This window comes from Camelus dromedarius, chromosome X (genome assembly GCF_036321535.1).
Source record: "Camelus dromedarius isolate mCamDro1 chromosome X, mCamDro1.pat, whole genome shotgun sequence".
NCBI classification, from domain to species: Eukaryota; Metazoa; Chordata; class Mammalia; order Artiodactyla; family Camelidae; genus Camelus; species Camelus dromedarius.
The window spans coordinates 1381579-1404788 of record NC_087472.1 but is presented as its reverse complement, the minus strand read 5'-3'; the positions used below and the strand labels follow the sequence as shown (position 1 = coordinate 1404788).

General features: G+C 50.0%; 1 protein-coding gene across 2 annotated transcripts; it reads left to right on the top strand.

Moving 5' to 3' along the window:
• Positions 1–491: 491 nt before the first annotated feature.
• TMEM187 (transmembrane protein 187) lies at positions 492–8485 on the top strand. 2 transcript variants are annotated; one of them, XM_031446260.2, is made up of 2 exons: positions 492–611; positions 3822–8485. In XM_031446260.2, exon 2 carries the CDS (start codon positions 4050–4052, stop codon positions 4848–4850), a length of 801 nt encoding a protein of 266 aa, XP_031302120.2. In that variant the 5' UTR covers positions 492–611; positions 3822–4049; the 3' UTR covers positions 4851–8485. The 2 variants fall into 2 exon arrangements, with proteins under 2 accessions (XP_031302120.2, XP_010989759.3); XM_010991457.3 differs by having other exon boundaries at positions 496–611; positions 3740–8485.
• The last annotated feature ends 14725 nt before the right edge of the window (positions 8486–23210 follow it).

Genomic DNA, 23210 nt, shown 5'->3' with positions numbered 1-23210 from the left:
CCCTCCCTGGGTCGCTGAAGGGACACACGCCAGAGGAATCGCCTTTAGCAGTGCGGACAGGACATAGGTTGCTGAGGGTGGCTGACGGGCTACATTACAGTCAGGCCTCGGGCCGGGGAGCGGACGTTTTCCCGCTCCGCACACCCAGCGGCATCAGCAGAGGCGGCCCGAAGCCCGCCGCGGGGAGCCGGAGGCGGGGCGAGAGTGGGCGGTAACGCGGTCCGGAGCGCGGCGCCCGGGGCGGAGCCCTCCCAGGCTCCCAGGCCCGCCGCCCCGCCCCCGAGCTGGAGTGCCGCCGCGACCGCCGGCGCTCCAAGGAAATGATCCCGGCCGCCGCGCGCCGGGGCGCCCCCCGCCCCTCCGGCTGCAGGGCGGGCTGCCCGGGTGGCGGCGCCCGAGCCGAGCGGGCGGGCGCGGGAAGGCTCCCTGTCACTTCGCGTCACCTCGCGTCACCCCGCCCCGCCTGCTTCCCAGAGCCCTGCGCCCCGCCCCGCGCGCAGGCGCAGGGCCGCTTTTCGGGTCCGCCATTTTTCAAGATTTGAATTTCCCCTAGCAAAGCGAGAGAAGCAAAATACCCGGATGGTGATCGCTGGCCTTTTCGCGCCAATACTGTAAGTTCTCACAACCTTGAGGGGTGGGTACTGGCATCACCCCCACGTTCGAAATCGTGCTGGACACCGCTGGGCGCTGCCCCGTCATCCTCACTGCCAGACGCAGGCTGTAATGCGCTGCTGTCCAGGATCTTGGGGTGACAACAGATGACTTTTCAGTTTCTCTCATCTTTATTTCATCTTTACATTCACCAACCTCTAGCCGAAATTTGTCCTTTCCTACAATTACAGGTGTAGGCCGCAAAGCACAGATCGTTAGCTTGGTGACCGTGTCACCAAAGGAAATGAGAGATCATTTTAGAGCATGTAGCTTTTGTTGTAGCTATCCTGAAATTAACTAGATTAGAAGACCTACTGGCAGGCAGAATAACTGCTTTGAAATTACTGCAGTTTTTTAACCTTCCTGTAGATCCTGTAATTTAACTTACTAGTAAAGAAGCACATCCATTATTATGTCACACATTTTCAAAAATATTTTAATAACAGCCTTTCAACCTATTAAATTTATGTTGTAATTCTGTTTTACTTTATGCATTTGGAAACATTTGTTTGAGACAGGCCGAAGAGTCCTGTGACGCAGCCAGAAGACAGAAGCCCTCACCTGTAGTTCTGTGTCACCATCTGCCCTAAGTGACCTTGGCCATTCACATCACCTCTCTGGCCCCCAGTCCTTCTCCTGTAAAATAAGGAAGCCGAGCTGCTGGCTTCCAGGAGCATTGTCCACATTCAGCCATTCTCTCCTCAGAGTTCAAGAATCACTGTGGTTGCTCCAGGCTCCTTGGGCAGCCAGGTGGCCCAGACTGAGCTCTCCTGCTGGTGGTTTCCCAGGTTACAGCCTTCAGACTGGCATCTCCCCTTATCTGCAGAAGGGCAGCAAGGGTGGTCAGGGGCACAATGAGTAGTTGTCATAACTGCTACAGGCCAAAGAAAACACCACGTTACCAGGTGACAGTGGCTCCTGCTTAAATGCATAGACCCAGGGAGCGGGAGAGTCTAAGGAGCATGTCTTAACCCTCTTAGCCAGGAGATCGTCATGCTTTGCAGGGCTTCCCCCGAAGACCCCAGAACCAGAAAGGGGTGGTGGGGCGATGCTGTGAAGAACTTTGAGTGGCATGTAACAAGGGTCTTGTGGCAGTTTGGGGTACAGAGGAGCTAGGCCATAAGGTACCCAGCCTGGTCTTCCCGGTGGACGTGAGAAGTGGGTTTGATTACATGTTGCTTTCAGCTTGCACAAGGGCTGAGGCGGACTCTGCCCAGCAGCCAGGGAGGAGTCACTTTCCATGCCCTTCCTGGATCTCCTTCTCTATCAAGCTGACTGTTTGACTCCTGTTCCCGGCTCTTCTTCATGCTGGCTGGCAGACAGGAAGCTCAGGCTAGCACTGGCTGCATGGGGCCCCAAAGGCCTGGCTCTTCGCACCAAGGAGTCAGGGCCCAGATGGTTTCAGGGAAGAACCCAGAGACACCGGATGGGGCCTCAACTGGTGTCCCACCCGGAATCCAGCTGAATAGGGAAGTGCCAGGGCCTGAGAGGAAATGACAGCCAAGCAACCCAGGCACAGGAGGGCAGGAAGACAGATGATGCCTGGGGAGCTCGCAGGACCACACGAGTATGGCACTTTGATGTCTGGCCGAGAGATTGGGACATGATTGTGTGTGGAGAGCCAGCCACTGAAGGGTGCTAAACAGGTGCTGACGCAATCTGACCTGGGGGTACCTGAGGAAGATGCTGGGGGCTGCTGTGTGCAGACCGCGTTATCGGTGGCCAGCCTAGAGGAGGGAACCCTGGGGCAGGGCAACCCCTGGACCTAGAGGCTCCTTAGCGGGGCGGGGCTTCAGGGAGGAGGTGTGCAATGGCACCATGTGCTGAGATGAAAGCTTGTGGTCGGGAAGGCGGTGCTTCAGTTCACTCGTGGAAATGCTGGTTCTCCTTAACAACAAGCCTCCAAAGCAGGATGGGAGCAAGAAAGCTCCACCTGAGGCCCAGTAGGCCCCTTCCCAGATGTTACTGGTGGGCCCTAGGGCCAGTCTGAGAAATGAAATGGCAAATAGGAGCAATGAAAGGGTCAGGAAAGAGAGCAAGGGCACTGGCTTTGCGCTCAAATCAAAATGCAGCACATCTTCACTGAGCACCAGATAGAGTGCAGAGAATCGGACCCTGCCCAGTTTCAGGGCCTGAACTGCAGGAAGGGAGGTGGACATTGTGCCGCAGAAACAAATGGTGCGAAGTGGTCTACATAGATAAGAGCTCATTCAGTCCACACAAGTACTCTGCAGGGTGGTGCTGGGAGCCTCCCCCTTCTACAGGTATGCAAACTGAGGCCCAAAAAGGTTAAGACCCAAGTTCACACAGTTAGTAGGTGGGGGAGCTAGGGTTGGAACACAGTCTCTCTTGTCCCTATGCCTGCCTGCCACCTTGGCTTTGAGTCATTTTCAGAGCAATGAATCTTTTCTCTCACCGATATTAATACATTTTTCGGCCACCAGGCCAACTCATGGCACAGCTGGCCCCAAAGCATTTGACAGTCCAGGATAAGCACACGTTGTTTTTAAATCGTCTGTCTGCTTCTTTGACTACAGGATGGAAGGTTTTATTGTGGGCCAAGGAAGAACATGATTTTGGAAGGCGCAACACTTGAGGGGAGGGCCGGGGGAGATCCAGGGTACCAAGCCTAGGCGACAGCTCCGTGTGCTCCCAGGCCCCCCACCCAGGAAGCAGAGGGGATCCCTTGCTTCCCTTCCCTCTCCCTCTGCCATCCCTTGCCTGAGATTCTAGAACTCAGACCACAGCTCATAGTCTCTAATTTAACTGGATATTTGGTTAAAAGGACTTTGGGGCTGGTCTGGAAACTTCCATGTTTATAATACCACTGAGGTGGGAAAACACCACTGAGGTGTTCTGAATTTTCACAACAGACCTAGGAAAGATTTCCAACTCTAAATGCAGTGGCTTTAAGGGAGCTAGGATTTTTCTAGTACACAGATGAGAGAACAGCAGAGGTGTCAGGAGAAAGGGGCATGGAACCTTTAGATGAAAGAGGATTCTAGAAGGTGAATGGACTGTCGGTATCACTTCACTCTTATTTCTTTTTGTTCTCTGACGAAAACTGTTGCTGCATCTCGTGGCCAAGAGCTGGGAAGATGGAGGCTGTTCTTGGGATGGGTTTCCTTCTAACCGCACTCTTGAACCATGCTCTCTTTGCAACCACAAAGGAAAAAGGCAAAACGGTCCTCCCCTGGCGCCAACCAATCAGCAGAGCCCCCTCCCTCCTCCCACCTGCCACCTCCACTCCGGGGCAAGGTCACAGCATCTGCGTAGGCGATCACGGGGACTTCTTCCTGCTGGCTCAGCTGGGAGACCGAGGAGTGTTTGGCAAAAACTGTTCAGCTGAATTCGGAGATAACTGTGGAGGCAGCTGCTCTTCTCACAGAGGCTTCTCGATGCAGCCTGAGTCGGGCCGGGCCCTCTTCCATGTGGCCGTGGCCAGCTGCCTCTGCGCGGCCGCCATCCACACCGGTGCTTTTGACGGCGTCTCCGTCCAGGTGGGCTTGGAGCACTATGCTGAGGCACCCGTGGCCGGCCTCCCTGCCTTCCTAGCCATGCCCTTCAATTCGCTCGTTAACTTGGCCTACGTGCTCCTGGGAGCGTACTGGCTGCAGAGAAAGCCCAGCACCCCCGGGTGCCCTCCAGAGGTGCGGAGGGCTTGTTACCTGAAGGATGTCTTCGCTGGCATGGCCCTGGTCTATGGCCCTGTCCAGTGGCTGCGCGTGGCGTCACAGACCCGGCCCGCCGCTGTGCTGGATCAGTGGCTCACCCTGCCCATCTTCGCGTGGCCGGTTGCCTGGTGCCTCTACCTGGACAGGGGCTGGAAGCCCTGGTTGTTCCTGGCTGTCGAGGGCCTCTCCCTGTGCAGTTACGGCCTCGCCCTTCTGCACCCCTGTGGGTTTGAGTTCACGCTGGGGGCTCACATCGCAGCTGCCGTGGGCCAGGCCCTGTGCACCCAGGGGCGCCGGGGCAGTCCTTCCTCGGGAATGTACTTGGCTCTAGGCGTGCTCTGCTGCTTGGGCTTCGTGGTCCTCAAGCTGTATGACCATCAGCTCGCACAGTGGTGTCTCTTCCAGCGGCTCACAGGCCACTTCTGGTCCAAAGTCTGTGATATGCTCCAGTTCCACTTTGCGTTCTTGTTTCTGACCAATGTAAATGCTTGCCGAAGACATCCTACTGCAGGGAAGATGCATTAATGTGTGGAAAGAAGCTGCTTACAGTCGCTGTCCCCTTCCCCCCCGCCCCGAAGTCAAAATGGACCATCAGATGACATCCTGTTTTCAGTGTTAGATTTCCTGGGTGGAATAAGATAGGATGGTTACATGGAAGGCTGGCCCTTCCTTTGAAGTTACGGGCTTAGGTATTATGAATATGAATATCCAATGTTATGAAAATTTATGCTCTCTGCAACTTACTCTGAAAGAATTAAACCCAATATCTAGGTGCTCGGGATGTGGGGTTCACTGTGGTATTCTTGTAGCTTTTCTGTAGTTTCAAATTTTTTAAAGTAAAATGTGAGGGGAAGTGGCCCCCAGGAATCCATCACACTGGCAGTTGTCCGCTCTGGGATGTTAGCATGGGCCGGTGACAACGGGGCAGGGTAGCATCTGGCCAGTGTGCCAGGCCAGGCAGTGGGGTTACCAGTGAGTGTCCCCAGACGTGCCTGGGTTCAGGGAGACGACTGATGGGGAAATCCAAAGACCGGAACGCTTATTCACCATGACATCTGTGCCTGCCAAGCTGACCGCAGGTCACATGGAAGCCACGTCACCTCAGATCCTTTGTGGAAAGAGGCAGGGTACGAAGAGATGAAGAAACACACAAATGTCAGAAGTTGAATTCTCAACAGAATGTTGCTTAGTGGGTCTACCCTCAGAGCCAGGGTATGGCGTAGATGTCCTTAGCAGCTCAAATTATGGAAGTGTCCTGGAGTTGGCCTCTTTAAACCCCGAAGCATGCTTCCCATGCAGATGACAATGTCTGAACCAGGGAGCCCCGGGGATGACACTGAGGGCCAAGAGATGCTGAGGATGCTGCCTTTGGATTGCCCTTTGGGGACCATCTCCCTCTGCATTCTTCCTCCCATTTGGGTTACTGTGTTTTTAGACACTTGTTTCATCCCCTGTCGCTTGAAGCGTATCTGGTCTTTAAAGATGAAGATGAGGGCAGAGGGGAGAGGACTCCCTGTCTCTGCTGAATGACATCTCAGGAGGGGCAGCCCACGCACATCTGCTCAGTGCCCCCTGAGGCCCCTCACCATGGAGCCTTGAGGGTTTGCATGTGGACCGTTGCTGTGACTCTGAGATGTTTTTGAAACTGGGTACCTGGGCCGGATGTTCTGTCCCAGCTGTGCACATCCCAAGTGGGTGGTGAGGCTCAACCAAGCTGTCACCTGAAAATCCAGCGGGTGAGTGTTGCCTCTGCCTGGGCGGCAGCCAACCAGCCTGCACCCCTCCCCCAAGGGCCGGGGACCCAGGTGCCCACGAGTATAAAGAGCAGGACCGCGCCGGCTTGGGGAAGCACCTTTGTTGCATTCCGGTGGTCTTGAAGGCTCTACGTGTCCTGGAAGAGGAAAAAGGCGATGGGCGTCTGCAGAGAGGCTTCCCTGATCTTGAAGAGGCCAGAGGGAGGGAGGGGAAAGACTAGGCTTCTTGCTTGGGTGGCTCAGCTAGCGATGGGGACGGGAGGGTGGACGGCTACCGAGGGGCCAGGCACTTCGCTCGGTGCCTGAGTGGCCCCCCAGCCTGCTCGCTCTCTTTGTAGCTGTCTCCCTCATTGCCAGAGTGGGGCCACTGAGAGCTGCTGGTGCTTTGCATGGCCTTGTCGTTCCACACCTTTGACCACAAGCACTTACAAGCTATTTTGATTGTTTTGGTTTTCTTTTCTTTTCATCAAAACCGATTTAATAAATAACCCTGAGAACCTTCTGGGTTTCATTCCACTCCTGTGTCAGGCTGGGTCCCCACAGGAAACAGGTGGTGTGCTCAGATTACAGTGATTCAGAACTGTTTCAAGGAGAACTCTGCACACCACCATGGAGGGGCACAGGGAGTCTGTGCCCCTCCAGGGTGGGGTGGACTCCATCCAATGGAGAGACTCCTGTGGAAGGGTCACCTTGGGGCAGGAGTGGCGGGGAGCAGAAGCCCAACCCCACTGCCTCCTGCCTGACCTCCCATCCAAGGTTGTCAGATGAGATGCAAGACAACAAATAATGCTTTAGTACCAGCATGCCTCAAATGTCACATGAGACCTGCTTATACTAAAGCAGTGTTCATCGTTTATCTGAAATTCAGATTTAAGTGAGTGTCCTGTCTTTACTGGCTAAATCAGACAGCCCTACATTGAGCCAACCCAACCAAAGCCAGAGACCTGGAACCTTCTTTCTCTGCCCCCTGGTTTTTTTGTTTTTGTTTTTAAACAACTTGACTGTGATCAGTCCTTCTCAAAAGGGTGGCTTCTGGGGCCAGGACCTCAGACGGCCTCAGCCCTGCCCTGTGATTCAGAGTACCAGTGACGCCCTGTTTGGGTACCCGCTGTTTCACTATCATTGTCTCCATTTTTTTTTTTGGTGAGGGGAGGTAATTCGGTTTATTTATTTATTTATTCTTAGCGGAGGTACTTGGGATAGAACCCAGGATCTCATGCACACTAAGCATGCTCTCCCTTGAGCTATACCCTCCCCCCTCATCTCCATCTTGTCCCTGAACAGCAGAGAAGCCAGTGCTTACCTGATGGGCCCTCTCCTCGCATTTGGCCTAACGGTTGAGAGGCTCCAAAGCTGGGGGGGATGTTAGAAACCATCTGCACCAACCCCCTCATTTCACAGAAACCGAAACTATAGATGTGCGACTTTGCCGAAAGCTTCAACACTGAGCATCAGAAACACAGGCGTCCAGCCTCGCGGCCCAAAGCCCCAGCTGCTGTGTCGTTCCACCTCCCCCTCCTCTCCCTGGAAGCAGTGGCAGTGGTGTTGCTTTCCCATAAGTGGACTGGGGATTTGCCCCCCATTGAAAATAGTGGTGTTGGCTTCACTCTGACTGCGTAGATAGGACAGGCGGGTGGCAGGGAACAAGAAGCCACCCCAGAGGACCATCAGGATGCTGGTTGCCCCCACCTGGGATACGGGCTCCCCTGCGCTTGTCTGTCCTACACCACAGTGATGGGCACGGATGCGGCCCCAGGCCGCATGGTGCTTCAGTGATGTTGTGTTGTGTGCTCAGCTAGGGCTGCTACACCGGGCTCCCTCACCCTGTCCTCACCCAGCACGCCGATTCCTTGCCAGTTTTGCTCACCTTTCTCCAGGTCTGTCTCAGGAGGTGACTGAAGGGCACCCGGGTCGCCTTTCCTGTTGACAGCGATGGGAGAACCCGCCCTGGGTTTGCAGACTTTTTCATTTTGTGTCCATCTGATGGGGGCAAAGCACAATGTCGTTGTGACTTTAACTCATACCCCCTCCACATACACGCTAGTGCATATGTGTTTGTTGTAGTTAGGGTTTGTTATTCTGTAAGTTACTGATTTATATCCTTTCCTCATTTTTCGACTTTTTCTTCCAAAAGTCTCCAGGAGCTTGTTTTAGATGATAAATATTAAGCATCCATCTGTCATACAAATGTTTTCTTAATGTCGTTTGTCTTTTGACTTTGTGGCTGTCTTAAAGGAATGTGATTGAAGATGGACACAGGGATGTCTACATGCCTGTCTTGTCTTCAGAGCTTTTGGGTTTCTCCCATACCTGCTTCAGGTATTTTTTCATTAGAAAATTTTAATTACAACATTGTGGAAAATAATACTTATTGTAAAGTCATTAAAATTTACATTTAGAAATAAAGCAGGGCCGCTGTCATCATTGTTAATGTGATGGTTCACCAAACTGGATGGAACTGGAGCGCATCACCTTCGCGTTTCACCGTCAAAACCCTGTGTTGCGTGTTTCATCATCGCAGCTGGGGCCGACAAAGGAGATTTTGTGTCTCGGCACTTAAAATCAGGCACACCGCGCAGGTAAGCTTGTCCCTCTTGCCTCTAAAGACTTCCAGGAGTAGAAATCTTGGGATCAATAGAACCAAGGCAGTTGGTGTTCCCAGGCGAGCACCCAAAGAATCATGTGATTGGCAAGCGCCTCTTTCGTGTCTAAGTGGATGTGTGGGTTCCCGGTGTTTTCCGCCCCAGTCTAGTTCTGCCATCCACATGCTGGCTGATTTCCGGGGTCCAGCCCTTGGGGGTCTGGAGAGCTACCCAAGCCCACCTGCTGCGTGCAGCCCCGGCCGTTTGAGCACAGCAGGTCCTTCTACCTGTTGTCATGTGTCTTTGGTCTTTTCCTCTGTTTCCTGCTCTTTCACTTTGAGCTGCTGACTGCTGGTTTTACTTCTGCCCCTCCTTTCCTGGCCCTATCTGACTTCCACTTGGGGCCTCTGCCCCGGTGTCTACACTGCCACCATCTCGGCCATCTCAGGTCTTCTCTTTAGAAAGACATGAAACCTACCAGGTTAAATGGGACTCCCATCCCTTCCCTCCCACCACAGAGGTCGCCACCATCCGGAGTTGAGTAGAGCCCACTACCAGGCCCGCCCTCACACCTTTCATCCATGCAGGGATATGCACCAGCAAGATACACTGCTGTCTTGCATGTATTGTAACCTTCTTTAAATGCACCACGTGGTCCAGCTCCATCTCCTGCTGGCTGCAGGACCAGATCTGTGGGAGTTTTCCCTGGGTCTCCCGGGGTGCCCGTCAGGCTGGTTCCTCCTTTGGTGCTGCTGTCTGGTGGCACGCAGCACATCTACACTCCAGCTGAACTCGAAGTTGCCAAATCCCTTGCCACAGTGGTTGCTGAAATGACTGTCCCCCAGAGTTTGTGTTGCTCCGTGACTTCACCAGCACTTGGTACTGGAGAGGATGTACTGTCTGCTGATCTGATGGTGGTGAACTTGATACCATTTCCTTCTCGTTTGCCTTTCTTGGATTAAAATTGAGGTTGCCTGGGAAAATGAAACATAAATTACCATGTGATCCAACAATTCCACTTATGCGTATTTACCCAAAAGGATCAAAAGCAGGGTCTCAAAGAGCTGCTTGTACAGCTGAGTTCACAGCAGCATTATTCACAGTAGCCAAAAGGTGGTAGCAACCCAGGTGTCCATCGATGGATAAATAACAGATAAACAAAATGCGGTCCATCCATACAGTGGGCTGTTATTGAGAATGAAAAGGGAAGGACATTCTGACACCTCTGACAACACGGATGGACCCTAAGGACAGTGAAATCAGCCGGTCAGATGCAGACAGACACTGTAGATTCCACTTCTATGAGGTCCCTAGAGACAGAGAGCGGGAGGGTGGGGGCCTGGGGCTGGGGGAGGGGGTTCGTGTCTAACGGAGACAGAGTTTCAGTTGGGGGAGATGAAGGGTTCTGGGGATGGACGGTGGTGACGGCTGCACAACAGTGTGAATGTACTTCATGCCGCCGAACAATACACTTAAACACAGTGAAAACGGTAAATGTGATGCTGCGTGTAATTTACCACGATCAAAAAACCAAACGGGCTCTACCAGCCCTTTTGCTCTCTCTGTCTTTATTTAACTACATTTTAAAAAAAAAAAATCAACATTGATCTCAGCAATTCACTAGCCGGGAGGGCTTGGGTAAATTTCATAAGTGCCCTGTGCCTCAGTGTCCCCTCCCAGGTGTGTGGGGGGTTGCTGTGCATGAGGACTCAGCACCTCTGACAAGTGTCTGCACAGAACAAGGTGTTGGTCCTGTCAACTCTTCCCAGCCTGGTGTTGCATCTCTTTGGCTGGACTGTAGATGAGGAAACACGAATCATGCTGGAAGTAGCTAACGGTTACCAAGGGTTTACTGTCAAGGAACATGAGTTTTGAGAAGTTGGATGACCTTCAAGTTGGTGGAGGTAGAAAGTGACCCAGGCGGGGTTCGCCCTAGGGCTTCAGACCTCCCTCCCTGCTCCCCGCTCTCAGCACCTCTTCCCGTCCTCTGTAATTGGAGCCCTTGGCACCATGACTTGGGAGGCTAATTTCTTTTTTTTTTTTCGGGGGGAGGGATACATAATTAGGTTTATCTATTTAATTTTTTTGAATAAGGAGGTACTGGGGACTGAACCCAGGACTTCATGCATGCTAGGCGTGTGCTCTACCACTGAGCTATACCCTCCCCTGCCAATTTTGTTTTGAAAATACATTTTAAATAGAGGTAGAAATCACATACCACACAGTTTGTGCTTTTAAAGTGTACATTTCATGTTTTTTAGGAGAGTCACGGAGTTGTGCAACCAGCACTCCTAATTCCAGAACACTGTCATCACCCCCAAAAGAAACCACGTCCCCATTAGCAGTCACTCCCCATCCCTGCACCCAGCAGCTCCAGCGCCCACTCATTTGCTTCTGCAGATTTGGATTCGTGTCTTGTGGGCCTTTCTTACAAGTGGGAACACGCTCCATGGCCTTCTGTGTCCGGCTGCTCTTATGCGGCATCCTGTTTTCCACGTCCACTCACAGCATGGCACCGATCGGTACTTCATTCATTTTGATGGCCGTAGAGTATTCCATCGCGTGGCTAGACCAGGCATCGGACCAGTGTGTTTATCCAGTCATCAGCTGATGGACATCTGGGTTGTTTCTCCCTTGGGCTCTTAGGAGTTATGCTGCTATGAACATGTGCGTATAGGTTTCTGTGTGGACAGATGCTTTCCTTTCTCCTGGGTCTATTGCTGGGATTGGATGTGCTGGAATCTAGGCTAATTCCACGCTGAATTGTTTGAGGAGCCATCACGCTGTTCCCACCACAGCTGCACCGTTTCACATTTCCACAGCAATGCACAAGGGTTCCGATTTCTCTGCAATCCTCAGCACCCCTTGTTATTAATTTTTGATTCTAAGCATCCTAGTGGGTGTGAAGTGGGCTCTCATTATGGCTTGAAAATACATTCTTAATTTTCAAAACCCTCTAATCAGAGCTGTAATAGCACAGGCACTTGGATGTGTCACAGGTCAAGGGCGGTCCGGGTAGCCCGGGGTGCCTGACTCCCAGCCTGTCAGCTTCTCCAGAGAGTGCCCTGCCCTTGACAGGCGAGCCATTCAGAAATCCTTTCCGTTTGACTCTTCATCTTTGCCATTCAGATGGGCTACTTTTTCCAGATTGTTCTTTATATTGTACAAGCCAAACAGGTGGAGGGGCTGAGCCTGTGACACTAACAGCCACCGAGCTAAGCCAGCCCCTACTGGGGTCAGGGCTTCTGTGGTGGTGGATACCACAAACAACAGATGTCATCTCCGAGAGGATTTCAGATACTTCAGGTTGGGGGACTGTCAGAGATTAGAGATATTGTCTTATTGTATCAAAACCACAACCTACAGGCATATGCTGTTTACCAGACACACACCTAAAGCATATGTCTGCAGAAGGATCACAAGTGAAAGAATGAGAAGAAAAAAGATATACCCGGCCCCACTAGCCACAAGAGAGCTGGTGCAGCTGTACTGATATCACACAAAACAAGAACATTTTAGGGATAATGTTAAAATAGGTTCAAAATATATAAAGCAAAAATTGGCAGAACTCCAGGGAGAAATAGACAAATCTACCACCACAGAGGGAGGTTTCTACAGGCTTCCCTCAGACAAATTTAGGTCAGGCAGACAACAGTTCTGTGAAGAGTCAGAAAACAAGCCTGTGACTAAGGGTGCTCAGACCATGTCTTCCTCAGTCAGAGTGTCTTCCATCTCCTCCCATGTCCAGAAGTGGCATCTAAAGACAATGGCAGGACTCAATCCCCAGTACCTCCATTAATAAAAAATTTTTTAAACAATTAAAAAAAATAAAGACAATGGTAGCAAGAAGCAGGCAGGTGTGAAGCTTGGTGGCAGAGCACAGAATCAGAGTGCAGTGCCATTAGGTTAGAAGTCAGTTTGCATACACACACACACACACACATAGACACAACTGCCACATGTTGCAAAGTTTAAAAAAATCATGAGAATTTTAAAATACCTAGAACTACAGTAATAAAAATAACTCAACAGTAAAACTGGTGAGTGATAGTGAAATTGGTCCTTAAAGTAACAGGTACAGCTTTATAAGCTCACATATTTAAATTATTTTTGAGTCAAAACATGTTAAGTGTACTCCTCACACTTTCTATGCACACAGTAGAGGCACCATCAAACTGATCCTCAAGGTAAACACTACTGTGACCTCTAGCACTACAGATTGCTTTTGCACGTTCTAGAACGTCATAGAAATGGAGGCATACAGCATATGACATTCATACAGGAACCAGCCCATTCATTCCTTTTTATTCCTGAGTAGTATCCCAACATGTGGATACGTGACAGCTTTGTTTATGTGTTGGTCTGTTGATGGGCACTGGGTTTGTTTCCAGTTTGGGGCTCGTATCAATAACGCTGATCCCGACAGTCATGGACCAGTCTGGACGAAACGTGCGTTCCCGGCTTTCTGGGATACACCTAGATGTGGAATTGTTTGCTTAGGGTAGGTGAAGCTCTAGTTCATAAGAAACCCTCCAACAGTTATCTAAAGGGCTGTTCCAGTTCACACTCCTTGCCGACACTTGTGTCAGCAGTCTTTTCACCGTGGGTCATGCTGGTGTGCGTGCGCAGCCATCTCCTTGCGGTTGGATCTCGTTATTTCCCCCTGACTAATGACGCCGAGCATCCCTTCGCCTGCGTCTGCGTCCGCGTCCGCCCCCGTGGGGAGGGAAGGGAGGGGCGGGGAGCGGGGCAGGGGGAGGCCCGGCAAAGAGCAGGCCTGCGGCCCCTTAGGGCCGGGCTCCTCCGCTTTAACCCGAAGTGAGATGCATTCCAGGTCCGAGCGGTGGCCTTGAGCAACAGCCTTGTGCGGCGGGAGAGCAGCCGCCCCAGCTGGAGCTTCGCGCCGGGGCTGGGAGGGACGCGGGCGCCGCCGCGCTGCGCGCGGTGGGGCGGGGCGGGCGCCGCTGGGGCGGCAGGAAACAGCCCGCGCCCGAGCGGCCCGGGAGACAGCCGCCGCCGGGCCGGCGAAAGCCGAGAGGTGTCAAAGAAATCCTTCCCGGCCTTTCAGAAGCGGGCAGTTCCACTGTCTTACAGAACGTAAAGAGAAGCTGCTAAACGTGTTTTAAGAAACCGCAAGAACCTTCTCCCGGGAGGACGTGGTCTCCGTCATTGATCCATTGCAGGAGTCCCGGCCAGTATCTGGTGCTCAGTAGGCACTTCTGGCCTCACTGAATGAATGAATCTGGTTTCCAGATTTGACAAAGATAACACTCCCACCCCGCACCCACCACAGAGAACACTGCAGATCCTTATCACTGAAATATCCATGCATATTAAAAATGAAAAATCAGCTAATACACTCCAAAAGCGGATTAAGGAATGAATATAGCATAGCCCAATGGCGTTCATTCCAACAGTGCGGAGATGATTCATTTAGCAATTATGTTACTAAAATTAGTAATATTAATATGTCAAAGGAGAAAAACAGGACATTGGTAGATGTCAAAAAGGTCTTTGGAGCAATTCCACTCATGGGTAGCAACCCAAAAGAATTGAGAGCAGAGATTGGAACCGGTATCTGCACACCAGTGTCCACAGCTGAATTACAATAGCCAAAACGTGGAAGCAACCCAACTGTCCATCAATTGATAAATGGAGAAACAAAGTGTGGTAGCGACACACAATGCAATGTTAGTCAGCTCTAAAAAGGAAGGAAATTCTGATACATGTCTCAACATGGATGAACCTTGCAAATATTGTGCTAAGTGAGATAAACCAGACCCAAAAGAACAAATGGTGTGTGATTCCATTCTGTGAGGTTCCTGAAGTAGTCAAAGTCACAAAGACGGAAAGCAGGATGCTGGCTGCCAGGAGGGCGGCGGGGAATTATTGTCTAATGGGGACAGAGTTTCAGTTTTGCAAGATGAAAAGGATTCTGGGGATGGATGGCGGTGATGATTGCACACCAATGTGAACGATCTGAACTTAAATCCCAGTTAATGGTACAGGTAGAGATGGTCAAAATGGTAAACTTTATATATTTTACCACAATAAAAAATAAAGTGGGGGGAAGGTAATAGCTCGGTGGTAGAGTGCATGCTTAGCATGCATGAGGTCCTGAGTTCAATCCCCTGTACCTCCATTTAAAAAAAGAACATTTAAAAAAATAAAATAAAGGGTAAAAGGTATTTGATAAAATTCAAATCACTTAATAATGAAGGAATTGGAATAGATGATGTTCCAGTTAACTATGGCAGCATAACAAACTACCCCAAAACAGTGGCCTAAAATGACTCTGAGCCTCCATTTTGCTAATGGATCTGCAACATGGGCAGAGCTTATCTCTGCTCTACATGGTGTCAGCTGGGGCCAGGATGACAAGTGGGGAAGTTGGTGCTGAATGTCAGCTGGGAGCTCTGCTGGGGCTGAGGGCAGAGTGCAGAGGGCGTGGCATCTGCCTCCAAGGGTCAGCGTCTCAAGAGAGGAACCTGACTTTGGAAGCCACTCGTGTCCCTTCTGACAGACTCCATCTAGTCAAGGCAGTTGTAAAGGCCCACTCAGGGTCCAGGGGACTCCACTTCTTGATGGAGGAGTGGAAATGTTCTGGAAGAGTCAGTGCGATGGGAAATATTATTCAAGTCATTTTTGGAAGGTGAAATATGTGACAGATGATAGCTTCATAAGCTGAAACATTATTTATCATCTATCTATGTATCTATCACCTCAAGCCAAAGGGCAGTGCTATGTTTAATGGGGAAATAAAGCTGGAAGCATTTTCATTAGCCAAGAACAAGACTATATCCTGGGAGGAGGGGGAGGGTATAGCTCAGTGCGCATGCTTAGCATGCATGAGGTCCTGGGTTCAATCACTAGTACATCTGTTAAAATAAACAAATGAATGAAAAAAAGACAATATCCCCACGATCATCGTTATTATTTAACATTGACAAAGATACAAGGAACACATGCTGGAAAGGACAAAGCAAAGTTCTCATTATTGGTAAATAAGGTGATTGTACAACTGAAAAGTCCAAGAGAATCAAGTGAAAAAGAGTTCTGAAAAACAAGCAAGTGCAGTCAGTTGGCTGGTTACAAAATTAACACCGTACCCTAAAAAGGGTGGGTTTCAATGTAAAAGCAAGTTAGAAAATGTAGCAGGGTATCCCATTCCACCCCCTCTCCTGAGGCCACACCAACAAGAAAGGCCGACCAACATGCAAGAGTCTCCCATATTAGGTCTCATCTGCTGAAGATCAGTGTTGCTTTTGGCCACCGGGTCCCACCATGGAGAGCACCGGTCCCCGGCCTGAGGCTCTGAGCTCCAACAGGTGGCGGGAGACAGCGGTGGTGGCGGTGTGCCCAGAGGCCACCCGGAATCAGTCAGTAGTGTCCTTCTGGTCTGGGGCTGCTGGAATGGCACGTGGGGCAGGACTGGAATCTCCTGGTGAGCCCTGATTCTGGGTCTGACCTGAGGCTGGGCATTGTTTTCTCTTTGGGTTTGCCTAGTTTTAGCATCAGGTATCGCTCCTTTAACCAGTCTTTGTAGGTAGTCAACTCTTTGGAAGCATATGCACAAAATGGTTTTATTTTTACCAGTAATTGCCCCCCCCCCACCTTTCCATCGGGTTGTGGTAAATCTCCCTGAAGACATCGAAGGCAGAGTCCATCACTTTTCAGGTCTCCTGTGGTTAGTCTCATTCTGGCGCTTAAAACCAATGGTGTTCATTTTCATACATTACCCTTGTATCCAGTCCAAATCGCTCTCCTGCCCAGGAGTCCATCCACCTTGGGCTCGGCCTTCTTCCTCGCCTCTGGGTCCTGTCTACCCCACAGCTCCTGCTGCTGGTGGTGGTGAGTGGTCCCTCAGTAGGAAATCTTTGTGGGTAGAGTCAGCAAGATGGCCACTTGAAACCCACCATCTCCTTGCTATGCCAGTCCCCAGCACCAGGAGCTCTGCCCCTTCTGGATGAGACAGGAACGATTCAAGCACCCCTCATCTCCAGGAGTGATTCTCTTGGGGCACCACTCCCTTGGCTTTGCAGAGGGCAGCCCCCCACGTGCTCCCCTCCAATGTGACACCAGCCGGTGCCTCTCGTTGCCTGAGCACTAGCGTGACAGCTGTGGTGTTGGGAGGCCCAGTTCTGCTCCATTGTGATTGCACCTCTCGGCAAGCCCCAGGGAGAGGTGGCTTCCCTCAAACGCAGCAGCTTTGGACTTCCTCAAGTGAGAACTGAAACCATAGATAATCATCCAGCCTCTTATCTCCCAGTGCCTTTAGTATGCCAGGAAATTTTTGTCTAGGACGAGGAAGTTGCAAATAAGTTTATTGTTTATTTCAGGAACTTCCTGAAAATCCATTTATCCAAACAGTCAACTAGCCCTCATCAGGGTAGCAGCCCCCAGCAGAGAACAAAGGTCTGCTCATCTTGGTAGTGTCAAAATGGGGTGGGAGCAACAGTGGCCTAGGCGGGGGCTCACTTGTGAAACCTGACACTGGCATCCTTTCCTAGTCCTGCGTTAAACCATTACACCTTACTGGGAGCTAACATACCATCCTGGCCCCATAACAAACAATTCTGGGACCAGGTATCCTTTCCCATTCCGTTGTTAAACTGAGAACGAAGCAAAGTACACAGGATACTGGCTCCTGGATGTATTCTCACCTGGAAGGTCAGACTATAATCCCACCTTCAGGGAGCCCCACCCCTGGGCTGTGTCCACCAATCCAAAGCGACTACATCATAACCTTGCCCTGCCCTCAGGTTCCCACCTTGAAATTGCTGTGAGGCTCTAATGCCCCAAGCCTTGCTGCCAGTTTCCTCTGTGGAGGCAGTGTTCTTCCTCATTGCCTTTGCAGTGAGTCCAGTAAACTCAGTTTTGCCTGATCGACAGGTTTTTCTGGCAATCATTTTGGGGAGTTGGCAGCCAAGAGCTACAATTGGGAAAATGGGGGAGGGCGCCGCTTTGGTCACCTTTAGTGGCTCTGGTGGCTGCACACAGGTAGAAAGAGGCCACACACACATTCTCAATGTAGGTTGTGTTCTAGTCCCAAGTTTATTAGCCAAAGATGCAGAATTGTGTCTGAAGCCAGATGACCACACTGCACAGGGGCAGACGCAGCCCCAGAGCCAGGCAGGGGCCCCGAGTCTCATTTCTTCTGATACTCGGGGCTGACCAGGCTCCCCCAGTGGAACTGCCTCTGTGAAAGGAGAGGACAATTTGCTAACACGGGCTGTTTGCAGGTTTAGTGCTGTGGCTGGCAATTCCATTTCATGTGTGACTTTTGTTGTATTCAGTTTTTCTACTTCTTTTTCAGACAACTTTGGAGGTTTCCATTTTTCAAGGAAAATAATTTAGTCTAAAATTTCAAATTATTGGTATAAAGTTATATTTGGTATTTAGTATTTTTTAAAAATTTAATTTCCTCAACCCACAAGTAATATTCTGTTGTATATATAAAACCACATCTTCTTTACCCATTCATCTGTTGGTGGACATTTAGGTTGCTTCCGTATCTTGGCTATTGTAAATAATGCTACTGTGAACACTAGAGTGCATGTATCTTTTCAAATTTGTGTTTTTGTTTCTTTTGGAAATAAAAATTCCAGGAATGGAATTGCTGTATTGTATGGTACTTCTATTTTTAATTTTTTTGAGGACCCTCCATACTGTCCTCCACAGTGGCTGCACCAATTTACATTCCCACCAACAGTATAGAAGGGTTCCCTTTTGTCCACATCCTTGCCAACATTTGTTATTTGCGGTCTTTTTGATAACAGCCATTCTGACAAGTGAAGTAAATTTTTGCATGGAAAGTACCAGGAACAAAGGTAAAGGCACATCACAAACCAGGATAGAATACTCGTAACACATATGGCTAGACCAAGAAGATGACCCCGGTAAGAGAGCCCAGTGGGCATCTGACCACAGATACGACTAGACAGCTCACATGAAAATAAATTCAAAAGGCCAATGAAGACCAATACAGGAACATCCAACCTCACTCAGACCGAAGGAAGTGCAAATAAAAAGCAAGATATGCCTTTTCACAGATTAGCTTTGCAAAGGTGAAGCTTTTGCCAATGCCTGGTGTTTTGGAGGCCACTTTGGCTCCATCTACCAAAACGAGTGATCCAGTTCCGAGGGGTCTCACTTAAAGAAAACCCTTGCCTGAGCGTGTAAAAATGCATGTGCAAGGATCCAGGATTGTTTATGGTGGCAGAAGCACAGACAGAAGAACTGGAAACCTCCTAACTGACCGCTGATATTCAGTGTCTGCCCTGCCTCTCTGTGGAGGTACAAAGGTAGTGAGACAGGAAGAGGGCAGGGCACAGCCATTCAAGGAATGCCACAGCAATTAACATCAAAATGGTGAAAGATTCAGCCCCCAGTAGGCCTTGAGGCTCAGGATGAAGAGTTAACTTCTAGTAGATCTTGAGCTTCATTATATGCTCATTGTAATATACTAACATGGTGAATAACACGCCCACAGGCACCATGGCAGTCCCAAGGCTAGCCACAAAAGGTCAAAGGGTGGGAAACGGCCAACTCCCTGGGAATCCCAGCCCCTTCCCCAGGCTACTTAGACAGGTCCTTCCACTTATTAGCATATGAAGCCACCAAGCCCATAAAAACCAGCAGCACAGCGCTTCGCTGCCACCCCTCTCTCTCCCTCTTTGGAGGTAGCCCACACTCTGTCTGTGGAGTGTGTACCTACTTTTAATCTGAGCACCCAACCCCCACACCTCGTGGACTTTCTCTTGCCTTTCAATGTGTCTCTCTGAATAAATCTACCTTTACTCAACTGTGGCTCGCTCCTGAATTCTTTCCTGCATGAAGCCAAGGACCCACGCTTGAATGGGCACATCCCAGGGGCTCAACCGAAGCCTGGGACTCAACCCTTCTCATGCCCCACATCCAGTTTCCTGCATCAGTAGGGCTGAGCAGGGGGCCAGGGCGCAGGCTGTCTGCACAGGGCTGGGCGCAGGCTGTCTGCACAGGGCTGGGTGCAGGGGACAGCGCCAGCTGAGTCACGGGAGGTGGCCCGTGGTGGTTTGCTGCTCTCAGGGTGGAGATTCCAGGTGGGGAAAGTGAGAAGGGGTTTGTCTTCCTTTGTACACGACACTTCTGTACTGTTTGGAATTCTTTGTAACGAGCAGGTATTTTTAAAAGGAAAGGTTTGTTGGTTTGTTTTTTTAAACGGACTCTAAAAATATTCTCGCTAGGGGAAAAAAAAATGACTGCATGGTGGCCAGGAATGGGACGCCTGATCCCAGGTTGGCTTTGCTCCCAGCCTGCTCACTGGTTGCCTTAGAAACAGGCGGGGGGGGGGGCAGTTATCTAGGGTAGCCATTAAGGCAGTGACTCAGCAGAAAACTCAACCCAAGAGGGAGGTCTCCATTTACTGTTTTTGCCTGCTGACTTTCATTCTCTTCTAGAAAAGCAACAGCGAGGGAGGGTTTCTGATGTCACATTTGCTATCTGTTGAGATGATTAAAAAAAAATGGAGGGGCTAGGACAAGTCGACCCTCTCTTCTAATTTCTCACCAGCTGAGCAGTGTTCCTCTGTTCTCCTGTCCCTCAGAGACCATGGTTCCCCTTCCCTCTGCCAGCCTGTCCTTTGGCTGGACTTCATATCCAGCCTCCACTTTGGGCTGGCATCCTAGACCCTCCTCCTGACAGTGTAAAGCAAGCCTCCTTTCAGGAGGGCTTACTCAAGGTTGCTACAGGAACTGATGGCCTATAGACCACGAGCAAGCCAAAAAAACCTCCTACCATTAGTGGCGAAACTCAGTATGGTTCATACACTCAACAGAGAGAAAAAGCTAAGGGGCATAGTTTGGTTTGGCTTCAGTCTGGCTGGCCCGGGCACAGATCTGACTTGAACGGGGGTAAATGGACAGCACAGTTTGACATCTGAGTGTTGTGAAGTGACCCTGCTGCATTCATGTCGACGGGACTGAGAGACCTGAATGGCGGGAGAAGAGGCTGGAGGGCTCGGCAGGGGCGGAGCCCCTGCAGTGCGATGCAGGCTGTTGGAGCCATCAGTGACAGAGCTGATGGGGGCCTGGGTGGGGCAGGGGGCAGGGAGAGGGTACCAGGCCAGTGGGAGAAATATACAATTTGGAAGAAGATAAGCTGTGTGGGTTCACTGGTGTTGGGGGTGTGAGTGTGGGAACAGGAGGAAGTAAGAATAACTTCTGGCCACGGATGATAGTCTTATCAGACTCTCACTGAGAACAGCTATAGTATTTGGACAAAATGTATATTTTTAAAGACTCATTTGAAGGCATCAGAGAACAAGCAGCAAAGGCCTGACTCAAAGTGCAACAATCCTTGAGATAAGGGTGCATGCAAGAGGCAAGGGCCAAAGTCACCCTGGCTTGTCCCCAGGCAAGAGAGGAGAGAGGGAGCGATACTTGAATAGATAGTGGCTGAGAATTTTCCCAAGCTGACAAAAAGACATCAAACCCCAGATTCAAGGAGGTTACAAACATTAAGCAATATAGATACAAAAAAATCACAGCCAGGCACATCGCAGTCAAACTGTTGCAAATCCAAGACAGAGAAGAACTGTTCAAAGCAGCTAGGGGGAAACACTACCGGCCTGCGGAGGCATCGTAATACGACTGATGCTTGACTCGTCAACACAAATAGTGAACGGTGATGGGGTGATACCTTTTAAAGTGCTGAAAGAGAAAAATTGCCAACCTGGAGTTCTAGACCCAGCAAAATAGCCTTTAAAGACGAAGGCAAAATAAATACATTTCAGGCAAAGGTTGTGGCAACTCAATGCCAGCCTGTGTGTCCTGTAAGAAATATTTCAGGGAGTTCTTCAAGGTGAAAGAAAATGACCCTGCACCTGAAAAGATGCTCAATGTCATTAGTCATTAGGGAAGCAGAAACCAAAACCACAGCAAACAAGCCAGCACTTCACACCTACTAGTAGGACAGACAGCACCAAGTGTCGTTGGTAAGGACAGGGACACGTCGTAACCCTCACACGTTCTAGTGGGGATTTAAAATGGTGCAGCCCTTCTGGGAATAATTTGACAGATCCTCAGAACGTTACACACCAGTTACCATATCACCTAGCAGTTCCACTCCTAGATTCATGAAACATGGCCACAGGAAAAGTTATACACAGATGTTCACAGCAGCACTATTCACAGCAGCCCCAAAGTGGAGACAACCCCGATTTCCTAGATTTCAGTCTAGGGATGACTGGATACACAGAATGTAGTCTCTCCATACGATGGACTATTATTCAGCTGTCAAAAGGAATGGCTGATTGACACCTGCTGCACCATGGGTGAGCCTCAAAATCATCCTATTAAGGGAAAGAAGTCAGACATACAAGACCACATTTTTATGACCCCATTTAGATGAACTGTCCAGAATAGTAAAACTGCAGAGACAGAAAGTAAATTAGTAAGTGCCTTGGGCTGGAAGGGGGACAAAGAAGGATGGGCAGTGACTGCTAATGGGCACAGCGTTTCTTTTTGCAGGGATGACGATGCTCTAAGATACATTACAGTGATGACTGCACAACTCTAAATATATGGAAGGAGGGAGAAAAATAGCTCAGAGTTACAGTACAGTGCATGCTTAGCATGCATGAGGTCCTGGGCCCAATCCCTGGTCCCTCCATTAAAATAAATAAATAAAATTGAATTGCCTACTTTAAACCAGTGAACCTTGTGGTATGTGAATTATATCTTTTTTTTTTCAATGTTATCTACTTTTATTTTTTGTGGGGGAGGAAATTAGGTTTATTTATTTATCTTTAGAGGAGGTACTGGAGATTGAACCCAGGACCTTGTGCATGGTAAGCATGTGCTCTACCACTCAAGCTATATCCTCCCCACCCCTGTAAGTTATACCTTAATAAAGGCGTTACAAACCCCAGCAGATTTGCCCCAGCCCTCTTAATAAACACGTGATGTAGACAGGAACAACCTTCCCTGGGTTGCAGAGGACCACCCGTAGCATATTTGTTACTTAAAGTTAATTCAAAAAATACTGACGTTTATGCCAGAGGACCCTAGAGGGTTGGCGGTGATGTTGGCAGGAAACAGCTGGGGCTGGATCCTATTCGTTAATGTCTCCTAGAGCGATGCTATCCTCTCATTATTTTCTTGACCCTATTTTCTGCCAAGAAATGAAGTAATTTGAGAAAGAAAGCAAGGGAGGTGGGGAGGGAGGGAGGGATTCAAGGTGGAAGAACAAAGCCCCAGGCAGGCATGTAGAGCCCTGGAAAGGGAATTGATGGGGGTAAACACAGTTTAAATCAAGACGAACTGTTTCAAACACCACCAGTAAAGCCTTTAGGGGTTTAAAAGATAGCGCCAAAAGCCAGGGGGAGGGGTAAATGTTCAGTGGGCAGAGTCTACATCAGGGATGATGAAAAAGTTTTGGGGTGCAGATAATGGTGATTGTTACGCAGCACTGTGAACGTCTCCAGTGTCAGTGAATTGTACATGAGCGGCTAACATGATAAACATTAGGTCACGTACATTTTCCCGTGAGAAACACACACACACCACCAT